This window comes from Vigna umbellata, chromosome 1, assembly GCF_029865625.1.
Source record: "Vigna umbellata cultivar VRB3 chromosome 1, Vumbellata_1.0, whole genome shotgun sequence".
Taxonomy (NCBI): Eukaryota; Viridiplantae; Streptophyta; class Magnoliopsida; order Fabales; family Fabaceae; genus Vigna; species Vigna umbellata.
In genome coordinates this window covers 16,071,436-16,083,884 of record NC_142165.1, presented here as the reverse complement: position 1 = coordinate 16,083,884, position 12,449 = coordinate 16,071,436, and the positions used below count along the sequence as shown (strand labels likewise).

The window sequence follows — 12,449 nt, the reverse complement described above, 5'->3', positions numbered from 1 at the left end:
TTTTGTAGTTTCAAACTCTCAGACCAAAGCAAAAAACAGTCCAAATACCAAAACAAAACATAAATAGTAAAATAAAACACAATTCCCTGACATGTGCGGAACTCTCAGGAAGTAGCAGTTGGTACCACTACTAGCAGAAAGAATCACAGACAAAAGCACTATGGTCTTAGGTACACAGCTTTAGATCAGATTCAAAGAAACAGACAGCAGAACCCATACCTCAAACTCTCTCTCTCTCTTGTCTTAAATACTTTCAAAACTTTCCCTCCATTCAGTTGTAGGGGGAAGAAAGCAAGAAGCTATGGAAACCATCTCAGTTTCCAAGCTTCTAGTACTTGTTTTCACCATCTTGTTTGTGGGTTCTGAGTTTATCCATTGCAGTGTCACTTATGATAGGAAGGCCATTATCATCAATGGCCAAAGGAGAATCCTCATATCTGGTTCCATTCACTACCCCAGAAGCACTCCTGAAGTATGTATATGCATACATATGTTCATTATAATATGTCTCCCTTTTCTTCCAACTTTTTTTGTTTCTGTTTAAAGTTTGCTGATTGATTGCTGCGTTTCTGAGTTGTTTGTTTGAAATGTGTGTTGTTGCAGATGTGGGAGGATCTAATCAGGAAGGCCAAAGGTGGAGGTCTTGATGCCATTGACACTTATGTCTTCTGGAATGTTCATGAACCATCTCCTGGCATTGTACCACTCTGGAATCTGGATCTTCACTGCATTGAATTCGGTTTTAAATTCTCAAGTACCATCTCACAGTGTGTTATTTTTAATTGCAGTACAATTTTGAAGGGAGGTACGATCTGGTACGGTTTATTAAGACAGTGCAGAGGGTGGGGCTCTATGTCCATCTTCGGATTGGACCTTATGTGTGTGCTGAGTGGAACTTTGGGTACATACACCTTCAACTTTCCCTTGTGGATTTCTTTGGTTTGTTGGTGTGAATGTGAATGCTTATTGTGATTTCAAATCACATTCTTTAATGATGCAGAGGGTTTCCTGTTTGGTTGAAGTATGTTCCTGGCATCAGCTTCAGAACAGATAATGGCCCTTTCAAGGTTGGACCTTAACTTAAATTTTTTAGTTCTGTCTCTGTCTTCTGACTCTCCCTGCTTAATCAACAAATCTTGAATGGTCTAAACCAGAAAAATACTTCTTTTTAACTTGTTCACTTTTTAGGCTGCAATGCAAGGTTTCACTCAGAAGATAGTCCAGATGATGAAGAATGAAAAGCTATTTCAGTCTCAGGGTGGTCCAATCATTCTTTCTCAGGTCGGCAGTTCCTTTTACCTTTTTCACCACAGGAGCGTCATAGCTGAAAGTGTTTCTTCAAAAATTGTTTCCCACATGTTTTTTGCATGGCAATAAGTTCCTCATAAAGTGAAATTTGGATGAATGTTCAAAATTCCTGGAGCACAATTCTATCCTCTTTCTTCTATAAAATTCTGAGATCCTGGATTTCTTTTTAAAAAGCTTGTCAATAATGTTACCCCAGTCATCACGGAACCATATTAAATTCTGGTATACTGAATCAGATAAGTCTTATAACAGTGTGATTATGACGTTTTGGTTCATGATATTTGCATTTGCAAGCTACACAAAAACCATGGATTTGATCTGGAACTCACAAAAATCGTGCTAATACATCACTACTTGAAGATAAAATCTTAAATTTGTCTCTACCTTTGTTAAAATTTCTAGATTGAAAATGAGTATGGACCAGAAAGCAAGCAATTGGGAGGTGCTGGTTATGCATACACAAACTGGGCTGCAAAGATGGCTGTAGGATTGAACACAGGAGTTCCCTGGGTGATGTGCAAGCAAGACGATGCCCCAGATCCAGTGGTGAGCAATCTCAAGCTCTTAGCTGCTTCACTCATTCATCAGTTTCAGTTGTTACACCATTAATGAGAATTACTTCAATACCAGTCTTTTTCTCTTTCTTTAAGTTCATCACAATTAGACTTTTATTAAGGGTCTACTCAATTCTTCTCAACAGATAAATGCCTGTAATGGTTTCTATTGTGATTATTTCTCCCCAAATAAACCATACAAGCCTACCCTTTGGACTGAATCTTGGAGTGGCTGGTAAGTTATATAGTCTTCTTTTCTTTTGTGCATGGTTATCTGAATTCTTTACCCTTTTGATCTTTTTCTCTCTTCTTCCCATTTTGGACATCAGGTTTACAGAGTTTGGTGGTCCAATTTACCAGCGACCAGTGCAGGATCTAGCTTTTGCAGTTGCTCGTTTCATTCAAAAGGGTGGCTCATACATCAATTATTACATGGTTGGTGTTCTTCAATGATTTATTTCGCATTTAACAAAACATACTAGAAAATATTAGTATTCTCACGGGCTTAATGACAAATGATATAGTACCATGGAGGAACTAATTTTGGAAGATCGGCTGGAGGGCCATTCATTACCACAAGCTATGACTATGATGCTCCAATTGATGAATATGGTCAGATAATTTTGCTTTGAAAACATCAAGAGCATTTATTTGTAATTTATTCCGCCATAAATTCTTTTCATTTTTTGTTCTAGTGTCAACAACGAATCCTATGAAATAGTACCCTTAACTATTCAAGTAAATAACAGTACCTGTTTTAAAAGATAGCTTTGTCTCATAATCTGTTCTATCATGGTCTGTATAAGAAAATTAAGTGAGTGAGTGTTTCACCGCATTCAGGTTTGATCAGGGAACCTAAATATGGTCATTTGATGGACCTTCATAAAGCTATTAAGCAATGTGAACGTGCTTTGGTTTCTTCAGATCCCACTGTCACATCATTAGGAACGTATGAGCAGGTCAGTTGCCTCTGATGTAAAGCAGTAACCTCGTCTAGTTGTGTACTTCTTTAAGATAAACTACTTTCATGGTGAATTCATGTCGTAATTATCTTCCAGGCTCATGTGTTCTCTTCAAAAAATGGAGCATGTGCAGCTTTTCTGGCAAACTACCATTCCAATTCTGCTGCAAGAGTGACCTTCAATAACAGGAAATATGACTTGCCTCCTTGGTCCATAAGCATCCTCCCCGATTGTAAAACAGATGTTTTCAACACTGCAAGAGTAAGAATGTTTAAAGGGGCCTTTTATTCCATCTTAATTTAGTATGATGGAAGAAGAAGCTATTGTTTTTCCATCAAGTATTTGCTATCTGCTTTTCCCTTTTGCATCAAGTTATTGATTGGATTGTTCTGCCTTCATCAAGGTGAGGTTTCAAACTACAAAGATACAAATGTTGCCTAGCAACTCTAAGTTGTTCTCATGGGAGACGTATGATGAAGATGTATCTTCACTATCAGAAAGTTCAAAGATCACAGCTTCTGGACTATTAGAACAGCTAAATGCCACCAGAGACACTAGTGACTATCTATGGTATATAACCAGGTGAGTTAGTTAGTATACAGATTTTCTTCTAGATTTTTTTAACAGCAGTCAGTGAATTCAAAGTATTTTTGAGTCATGCATAAAAGCTTTCTTTTCTGAAGAAATTCTTGAATTCTGCCGTTTCTTCAGTCTTTCAGCTTTGAATCTTCCTGTCCATCTCAAATCAATGAAATTCTTTGTTTCACTTCTTAGTTCTCAGCAGTTGAAATCTCACTGTTTTCTGGTTTGCATGCCACACAGCGTTGACATTAGTTCATCAGAATCCTTTCTTAGAGGGGGGAACAAGCCCAGCATCAGTGTGCATTCAGCAGGCCATGCTGTCCACGTGTTCATCAACGGTCAATTTTTAGGTTTGTAGTTTAACTCGGTAACTCTTATGATTGGAATCCAACCAACATGTGATGATTCCTAATTCCTTTTACAGGCTCAGCTTTTGGGACAAGTGAAGACAGAAGTTGCACATTCAATGGCCCTGTCAACCTACGTGCTGGAACCAATAAAATAGCCCTTCTCAGTGTAGCTGTTGGATTACCCGTAAGTAACTTGCTTTTGAACTCCAATTTGAACTTGATCATTCCTTTATACTTAGCAGTTTGCTCATATATTGATAACTTTTGTTCTTCTTTTTACCTCAGAATGTTGGATTCCATTTTGAAACATGGAAAGCTGGGATCACAGGAGTTTTGCTTCATGGACTTGACCATGGACAGAAGGATTTGACATGGCAGAAATGGTCATACCAGGTTTGATAGACATAAATCTAACATATGCGTACAGAGGATTTATCATACACTTTTTAACTATGGTATATAAACAAACAGATTGGCCTAAAAGGGGAGGCTATGAATTTGGTGTCTCCAAATGGGGTTTCATCTGTTGACTGGGTGAGAGACTCTCTTGATGTCCGAAGCCAGTCACAGTTGAAATGGCACAAGGTAAGAATTGTTAATGGTTTATGATATAACAACATCTTAACGTGTAAAATGAGAAGCCTGTTACTGATCCTGAACATGGAACCTTCAGGCTTATTTCAACGCACCTGATGGAGTTGAACCATTGGCCTTGGACCTTAGCAGTATGGGAAAGGGTCAGGTATGGATCAATGGACAAAGCATAGGGAGATATTGGATGGTTTATGCAAAGGGTGCTTGTAGTTCTTGCAACTATGCTGGGACATACCGGCCTGCAAAATGCCAACTTGGTTGTGGACAACCTACGCAACAATGGTAATACTTTTCAATTGAACTTCAACATGACATCCTTGTCCTCAGGAAAACTATACTCACATAACTGTTTGTGTGAAAAAGCCACATACCCCTCTATGCAGATCACAGAGCCATTATGTTTTTGTGGTGTATCAACTTATGTGATTTAACTTTTATAGAAGTCTTTTCATTTAAGTTATCTAAATTCAAGTTCCGGAAGTCAATTTTAACTTACTAGAAATGTTTCATTTGTTTTGAATTTTTTTCCCTGTAAGTATTTACTGAAACTTTTATTTAATCAAGTTCTCAATATCTTAGAGTAATACCAAAGTCTACAAAGTGGAGTCTGATAACGAGACAACCATTTTGGATACAAACACAGTCCACCCTTGAATGTGTCCAAAGCTACTTTATCTGTTAGCCTCATCCGTGAATTTGGACAATGGAAGAGTTGATTTAACCTTTTTCTATTTGGAATTTTGTAGGTATCACGTGCCAAGATCATGGTTAAAGCCAACAAATAACTTGATAGTAGTGCTTGAAGAATTGGGTGGCAATCCTTGGAAAATATCTCTACAGAAGAGGACAATACATACACCAGCATCTAGTGAACCCAATTCAAAGAACTGAAAGAACGTGAATATTAGTAGCTACATGGTAATAATCGACATAAAAAAATTGGATGTCTATTTGTGCAGTTCTCTGTCTTCCATTGGCACTGGTAGATCATAATGTTGATGAAATTTGCTACACTTGGTAGGAGTTTGGTTCAACCATTGATGTGTTTATCTCCAATTCCACATTCTCCTGATCTTGCATCTGATGGAGAATGACAGATTACACAAAAAGTGTGGCAAATTTGATTTTTAATTTATTTTCTGGACATAACTGTCCTTATGTATGTGTTTTTGGAAATGAAAAAAAATTACAAAATTCAGACTTGTGCTCATATCACTCTTGTAATCTGTATATCTCAATACACGCAATGCAAGTATCAAGTATATCAGTGATTATCTCTCAAGATTTTCTACCATACTTTTTTATAACATCATATTATCTTTTAGTATTATAACAAAAACACTAAGAACTTCATTTGAAGTGCATCACTAACTGATTCTAAGTACAGTTCTTGAAGCAGCACTTTATTGTTATAGTTTGTCAAAACACCTTGACTATATATAGTACTAAAAATACCCTTATAGTACTTTGTTTACTCCGTCAAACAAATCATATATAGAAAAAGATAAGTCCACGGTAATGATAGAAAAACACAGGCACGAGGCTAAACATTCTCATAAATGCTATGCTCACAAAGTTAGTACTTCAATTTCCATTTATTTTCATGTAAATAGAAGGCAACAACAATTTCTTTTATTCTGTGACTCATGTTCTGCAAACTGCATAGCCATAGATAGAGAAAACATGCACACTGAAAAGAACATATTAAAATGTTTTATTGTTGTTGTTGATCTTCCTCATGTGATGCTGATGGTACTTCACTTCAAGCAACAACAGTAGAAGTAACAACAGGAGAAGCAGCATGCTTCTCTATGGTTGCGTGCAGCTGATCCTTGTTAGCACCCACAACCTTGTCCACCAGCTCACCTTCTTTCAAGAACAAGAAGGTTGGCATAGCCTCAATGGACCATTCCTCAGAAACACTCTGAAAACATCAATGCAATGAACAATCCATAGTATACTAATAGTCCATGTGATCTTTTAAGCTTGAAAATAAAATGATGTGACAAAATAGATTCATGTGCTTACACTCAGTTCATCCACATCCACCTTGAGGAAGATTACATGAGGCATCTTCTTAGCAAGCTCTTCAAGAATTGGGGCCATAAAACGGCATGGACCACACCAGGAAGCAGTAAAATCCACCACAACCTAGTAATTTATGAGGACGTTGTAGTGAAAAGATAACATCATACATAACATAGAGATCCTTTTTTCTTTTTATATAAAGAAAGCAACATGCTATAAACCCTTATAAAGCACATGAATAAAAAAAAGGTTCCTTGTGTTTTTTATTTGCTCGTTTTTCTTTAAATATAAAAACACCATCCTGGATTTTTAACTGGTTTTCAATTTCTTATCCATGAAATAGAGAAAGCGAAAAAAAGAATACACTTTTAATGTTTTCAGCAGACGTATTAAGCCAGAAACAGATAAAAAAACAGAGTGGTACTTTCATAATCAATGAAAACAAGTAAATAACCTTAAACTGAAGAGATCTCAGAGAAAACAAAGTAAAGGTGATGGAGAAATTAAGGTTTGTTTGGCTACTAACAAGTTTTTTGGAGTCCTTTCCCTTCTGGAAACGGTCTTTCCACGAGTCAACGGTCTTAACAGCAATGACTTGTCCCTCCTCTTCAGCCATGTCTGAAATGTTAGTTCTTGCCTTCTTCACCTTAGTTTACAGAATCAAAGAGAGAGAAAGATTTTTAGAATGTGAGGTAGCTGAAAGACATAGAGGAATTTTATATAGTACTCCTCCTAAGTTATTTTCTGTATTTAATTGTAATCTTGTAATTCTTTTAAAAAATTAAACATATTTTATGTTCTTAAATTATTATAAAATATTATGTTTAATGTAAGATTAATTTTAAATTATTTTGTTTTTACATGGAGTTATAATTTCATTGAAAACATATGAAAGAAACATTTATTACAATATGAGAAAATATAAAGGAAACTAATAAATGCAGAGAATAAAATATATATACTATATATTTTATTAAATATAATACATTATTTATGTTTTTCAATTAATATATAAAAATATTAAACATCTAATTAACTGATTAGAGTTATTGCAATTTAATTGATTTTTAACGTTAAATATGTAGATAAAATAATTGTTAAAAAAACTTGTTTTATACACAATTAAAAAATATGTAATCTTTCTACTAAAACAAATACATAATTAAAAAGAAAAAGAAAGAGTGGTTGTGGACGTTAAGTAAATGGAGAATACAGACAATAGCTTCTATAATAAGCTGACAAAAGTAATAAATGGAGAGAGAAAGAGTTGTGTGGTCAGAGTATTATAGCCATAAAAGTGTTAAATAAATTTTGGATTAATATTTTTATTTATTATTACTATGATTTTCTTAATTATGTTTCAAATTTCTAATTTGGTTATTTAAAAAAGATGATTAATACACTATTCTACGTTAAATTAATAATAAACATATGTCTTCAAATGTAAAAATTAAAAACTAGCCAAGAGTAATGATAGTTTTAAAAAATAATACCTGATTAATTATTAAAAGTAATATTATAAATATAAATTTTATTAATCAACTTTTATTTTACAAGAATTATAATCCTTTTATAACTTTTTTCTTAAATATTTTATCTGTTTTTTTAATAAATATTTGACTATACTGTGTCTCTGTTTAAATATCACAGTACCTTATATAATTTTTGGCGTTAAAGCTTATAATCCTATCCGATTATAATTTTGAACAAAATAAATCAATTTTTTTTTCTAGTTTTCTAAGAAATTTATTGCATAGGACTGTTTTTAGCTTGCATATAGTATTTAAGGACTTAATATGTTTTTAGAGTTAGAAATGTTAGAATGTGTTTTCATTGTTGATTAGAATTTTGTGTTCAAAAATGTGTGGTGCATCTTTAGAATTTAGGAGCATTTATCTATGTAAGTGAAGTTTATGTTTTGTATTGATGACATTTAATTGTTTGTGATTGTGTCTAGAGAGTAAAGCTAGTTAATAATCGTGATAGAATCTAAATTATTTTTATGAAATTAAGTCTATTAGCAATTAATATTATGTAATTGAGCTAATTAAATTTTTATAATAAGGTTATCAAATCTCCTGTAATTATATTGTGCATAATTACATATTATGTATATATTTATCTCTAATGATTGATAATTCACATATTTAAATTATATTTCTCTTTTAAGTGGTATTACTAGTCTTTTTTATCATGCCTTATCTCCTTACATAGTTTTCCTCTTCTTTTTTAAGCATGACCTTCTCTTACAATAATTGAGTTTCACTATTGTTTGTCCTAGTCGCCAACAACATACAAAACGGAGTAAGCCAAGCCCTTGGAACCTTCGTTGTGCCCACATCTTGTGTTTGTCGGTCATATGTCCCTTCTCTTTTACACACCATCTCATGTCTCCACCGCCATTGTTTCCTATTGTTGTCATATCTTTCATCTCCACCAACAACCTGTTCTTGTGTCCTTACTCCCTTTCTTCTCTCAGTTGCACACCGTCCTTTGGTCCCCACGACCATGCATCGCCACATGACAACTTGAATGTTGTCTTGTCTTTGTGTCGTGTTGTGTGCCCCATCTTTGACGCCATGTTTTCAACCAACTTTGCACTTGACTCCTCACCAGTCACTTCGTTACAATCCTCCTTGAGTAAACCTAAATTTCACCCAACACTCACTGTCTTTAATTTAAAAAATAGCATTCCCCTTAAGCTAGAAATGGAGAAGGATCATTATGCTATTTGGACTGAAATTTTTGAAACTCATGCTCAAGCTACCAGAGTTTTTCACCATATAATCCCTCAACCTAGGAAGGAATGTCTGGCTCCAACCGATCCTGATCACGAACAGTGGACCACTATTGATTCTACTGCACTTTAGTGGGTCTACTCCACTATCTCTTTTGATTTCCTTGCTACTATCATGGAGAGAGGTTCCAAAACTATGGATACCTGTAACTATTTAATTACAATTGTTTAGGGAAACCATAATTCCTTTATCGTTGCTTTCGAGCATGATTTCGCTTCCATTTGTATGAATGACTTTTCTAATGTTTCTGCATAATGTTAGTGTCTCAAATAACTTCATGATAAGTCGAGGAATGTCTTGTTGGGTACAAACAAAGTCCCACATCGAATAAAATAAGAGATGGACATGAGTTTATATACACATAAGATACCTCCATTGGTAAGAGGCCTTTTGGAGTGGTACCAAAAACAAATCTGTGAGGGCTTGACCCAAAGCGAACAATATCTTACCAGTGTGGAGATCTATGTGTATGTGTGTAACAAAGTCCCACATCGGATAAAATAAGAGATGGACATGAGTTTATATACACATAAGATACCTCCATTTTGGGCAAATTCGTGAGGCTTTGATCCGAAGCGGACCTTCAAAGCAAGCTGACATTCTAGGTTAGAGAGTTCTTATACATGACACTAGAGCCTCGTTACATTGAGTAGTATCACAAGTTAACCTCTCATTTTATTCTAATTTGAGCCATTTAAATCAGACATTTATTGTTAGTAGTGGTCAAAGTATTCCAATTCAAGGTTTCGGTCACTCAATCCTCTTACCAAGTTCACAATAAACTTCTCAACCCTAAGAACGTCTTGCACACATAATATATTATAAAAAATTTAATTTTTGTGCGATAACTCACTAGTGATCATATTATTTCAGTATCTTTTTATCCTTTTGGCTTCTCTATTGCTGATTTCAAGATAGGTTCCTTTTCTGAGATGTCATAATGTTGGAGACTTTTATTCCATCACTAATCCCACTCATTTTATTGGTCTAGCTTATGGTGTCCGACACAATCGTCTTAACCATTCCAATTTTTTTATTTAAGAATCTCTTCATGATAAGTTCATTGCCAGCGTTTAAATTTAACCATTTCAATTTTTTTATTTTAAAATCTCATCATAAAAATAAGTTCTTTGACCATTTCAATTCTTTTATTTTAGAGTCTCATCGTAAGAATAAGTTCATTACCTGTGAACATTTAAATTTAAAAACTATTTATGATTTATATGTGTTTGACAAACATGTTAAGTTGTTTTGTATCATCCAATAATACTACTTTTATGTCTTTTTGATATTTTATATAGTAATATTTGAACATCACCCGTGTTAAGTTCTTCTCATCATATATAGCTATTATATTTTATTTTTGAATTATTATTATTATTATTATTATTATGTAATGTAAGATATTTTTCGGAAGGTGAGGAGTCACACGTGGAATATTCTATACCACTTACACACTATATCCACTGAGAGAACCCTTCTTCCACCAAAATTCCACACACTCTCTCTATCCAATCCAAACATCAAACATTAATAACAAAGATTGCCAAAGGATGCTCTTTCACTCTCTCAACTCCAACAAAAATGCCACAAAAAAACCACACAAACATCCCCTAAATCATGCAATCCCTGTCTTTCTTCTTCTAAAACAAACACAAAAATGGCATCATTCCCAATGCCACACCTCCCACCATGCACTTCTCTCTCTCACACTACTACCGCCGCTAATATATTCTTACCCTCCTCTCTCTTCCGCCGTCGCCGGACTCTCCACCCTCTCCGCTGCTCCGCCTCCGAAAAGCCGCAAGACGACGCCGTGGAACTGCCTCTCTTCCCTCTGCCTCTGGTCCTCTTCCCGGGCGCGATCCTCCCTCTACAGATCTTCGAGTTCCGCTACCGCATCATGATGCACACGCTCCTCCACACCGACCTCCGCTTCGGCGTGGTCTACCACGACGCCGTTTCCGGCACCTCGGAAGTGGGCTGCGTGGGGGAGGTGGTGAAGCACGAGCGCCTCGTGGACGACCGCTTCTTTCTGGTGTGCAAAGGGCAGGAGAGGTTCCGCGTGAACGACGTGGTCCGCAGCAAACCCTACCTGGTGGGACGCGTGACGTGGCTGGAGGACCGTCCGTCGGAGAACGACGGCGGAGACGACGCGGAGGCGCTGGCTCAGGAGGTGGAGGAGTATATGAAGGACGTAATACGGATCTCGAACCGGTTGGGAGGGAAAGGTGAGAAGGAGATGGGGGATTTGAGACGGAACCTGTTTCCGACGCCGTTTTCGTTCTTCGTGGGAAGCACGTTCGAGGGTGCGCCCAGGGAGCAGCAGGCGCTGTTGGAACTGGAGGACACGGCGAAGAGGTTGAAGAGGGAGAAGGAGACCCTCAAGAACACGCTTAACTACCTTACTGCTGCTTCTGCTGTCAAAGATGCTTTTCCTTCTTCTTGATTCATCACCATCATCATCATCATCGATACACTACACCTTATAAATTTTGATGCTTCACGTTTCATGCTTTATATTTGTTCATAATTACTGCTTAATGATACTAAATATAGTTTTTCAGCTCCTAATATTCCACGGCTATGTCATAGATCAATGTGCCATTACTCATAGCATGTTTGCTTGGAATAACTTGAAGTGTGCTATTTGAACTTTTTGGATCTGAATTTGTAAATATTAACAAAAACAGAAGAAATAGTTCCAACGACTATCTCGATTTCAATCTAGTTTGAGTATGTTATGTTACAGAGATTTTACGTGATTTTGAAGTTATGTAGTAATCTGGTGTGAAAAACCGGCATGATCATGTTCAGAAGACAACGATTTCTGCAGATTTTTTAATTATGCAGCACGGTAGTCCACACAGTAACAAGATGGCTATATATATATAAAATTTATTTCACATTTGCCACATAAGATTTAAACAGTTATAAAAAAATAAAATTATATATATTTTTTAAAAAAGAATAAAAAGTAAAAAAAGGTATGTGCTAAACTATCATTTTCATACTTACCCTAATGTATATCATTTAAACATTTATGGGAGATCCAAGTACAAGTAAGAATGTATATCAGTATACTATTTTATGGTTTAGTTTTTAAAAACTGAACTTATAACAGTTTCGGTTCAGTTAACTGTGAAAACTGTATCTAAGAAAATGTTATTTAATAATAAAATATTAATAAAAGAAACCGTTCAAATAAAAAATTAATAATGAATTTTTTAAGACAATTTTTTTATCACAAATTTTTATATTTTTCATCAATAA

At 35.4% G+C, this 12,449-nt stretch overlaps 2 protein-coding genes across 2 annotated transcripts; one reads left to right on the top strand and one right to left on the bottom strand.

Annotated features, from left to right (window-relative positions):
* Nucleotides 1-5,632, top strand: LOC124821857 (beta-galactosidase 5-like). The gene is made up of 18 exons (XM_047293803.2): nt 1-472; nt 604-699; nt 789-901; nt 1,001-1,067; nt 1,189-1,281; nt 1,711-1,854; nt 2,009-2,097; nt 2,192-2,297; nt 2,387-2,474; nt 2,703-2,821; nt 2,921-3,085; nt 3,228-3,406; nt 3,647-3,756; nt 3,831-3,940; nt 4,042-4,149; nt 4,228-4,341; nt 4,430-4,632; nt 5,097-5,632. The coding sequence occupies exons 1-18, from the start codon at nt 302-304 to the stop codon at nt 5,239-5,241; spliced, it is 2,220 nt and encodes a 739-aa protein (XP_047149759.2). The 5' UTR covers nt 1-301; the 3' UTR covers nt 5,242-5,632.
* Nucleotides 5,633-5,869: 237 nt separating this feature from the next.
* LOC148204785 (thioredoxin H1-like) lies at nt 5,870-7,073 on the bottom strand. Its single transcript, XM_088097673.1, has 3 exons — nt 6,905-7,073; nt 6,379-6,501; nt 5,870-6,274 (listed from the first exon to the last, which is right to left on the bottom strand). Exons 1-3 carry the CDS (start codon nt 6,992-6,994, stop codon nt 6,113-6,115), a joined length of 375 nt encoding a protein of 124 aa, XP_087953799.1. The 5' UTR covers nt 6,995-7,073; the 3' UTR covers nt 5,870-6,112.
* Nucleotides 7,074-12,449: the final 5,376 nt, after the last annotated feature.

What these genes read in the sequence shown, in the direction of transcription:
- LOC124821857 (XM_047293803.2), top strand. Translation starts at nt 302, where the DNA reads ATGGAAACCATCTCAGTTTCCAAGCTTCTAGTACTTGTTTTCACCATC. An exon ending in ACTGAATCTTGGAGTGGCTG is followed by an intron (nt 2,098 to 2,191) that starts GTAAGTTATATA and finishes TTTGGACATCAG; the next exon opens with GTTTACAGAGTTTGGTGGTC. An exon ending in TGCTCCAATTGATGAATATG is followed by an intron (nt 2,475 to 2,702) that starts GTCAGATAATTT and finishes CACCGCATTCAG; the next exon opens with GTTTGATCAGGGAACCTAAA.
- LOC148204785 (XM_088097673.1), bottom strand. Translation starts at nt 6,994, where the DNA reads ATGGCTGAAGAGGAGGGACAAGTCATTGCTGTTAAGACCGTTGACTCG. An exon ending in GAAAGGACTCCAAAAAACTT is followed by an intron (nt 6,502 to 6,904) that starts GTTAGTAGCCAA and finishes ATAAATTACTAG; the next exon opens with GTTGTGGTGGATTTTACTGC. An exon ending in TGGATGTGGATGAACTGAGT is followed by an intron (nt 6,275 to 6,378) that starts GTAAGCACATGA and finishes TGATGTTTTCAG; the next exon opens with AGTGTTTCTGAGGAATGGTC.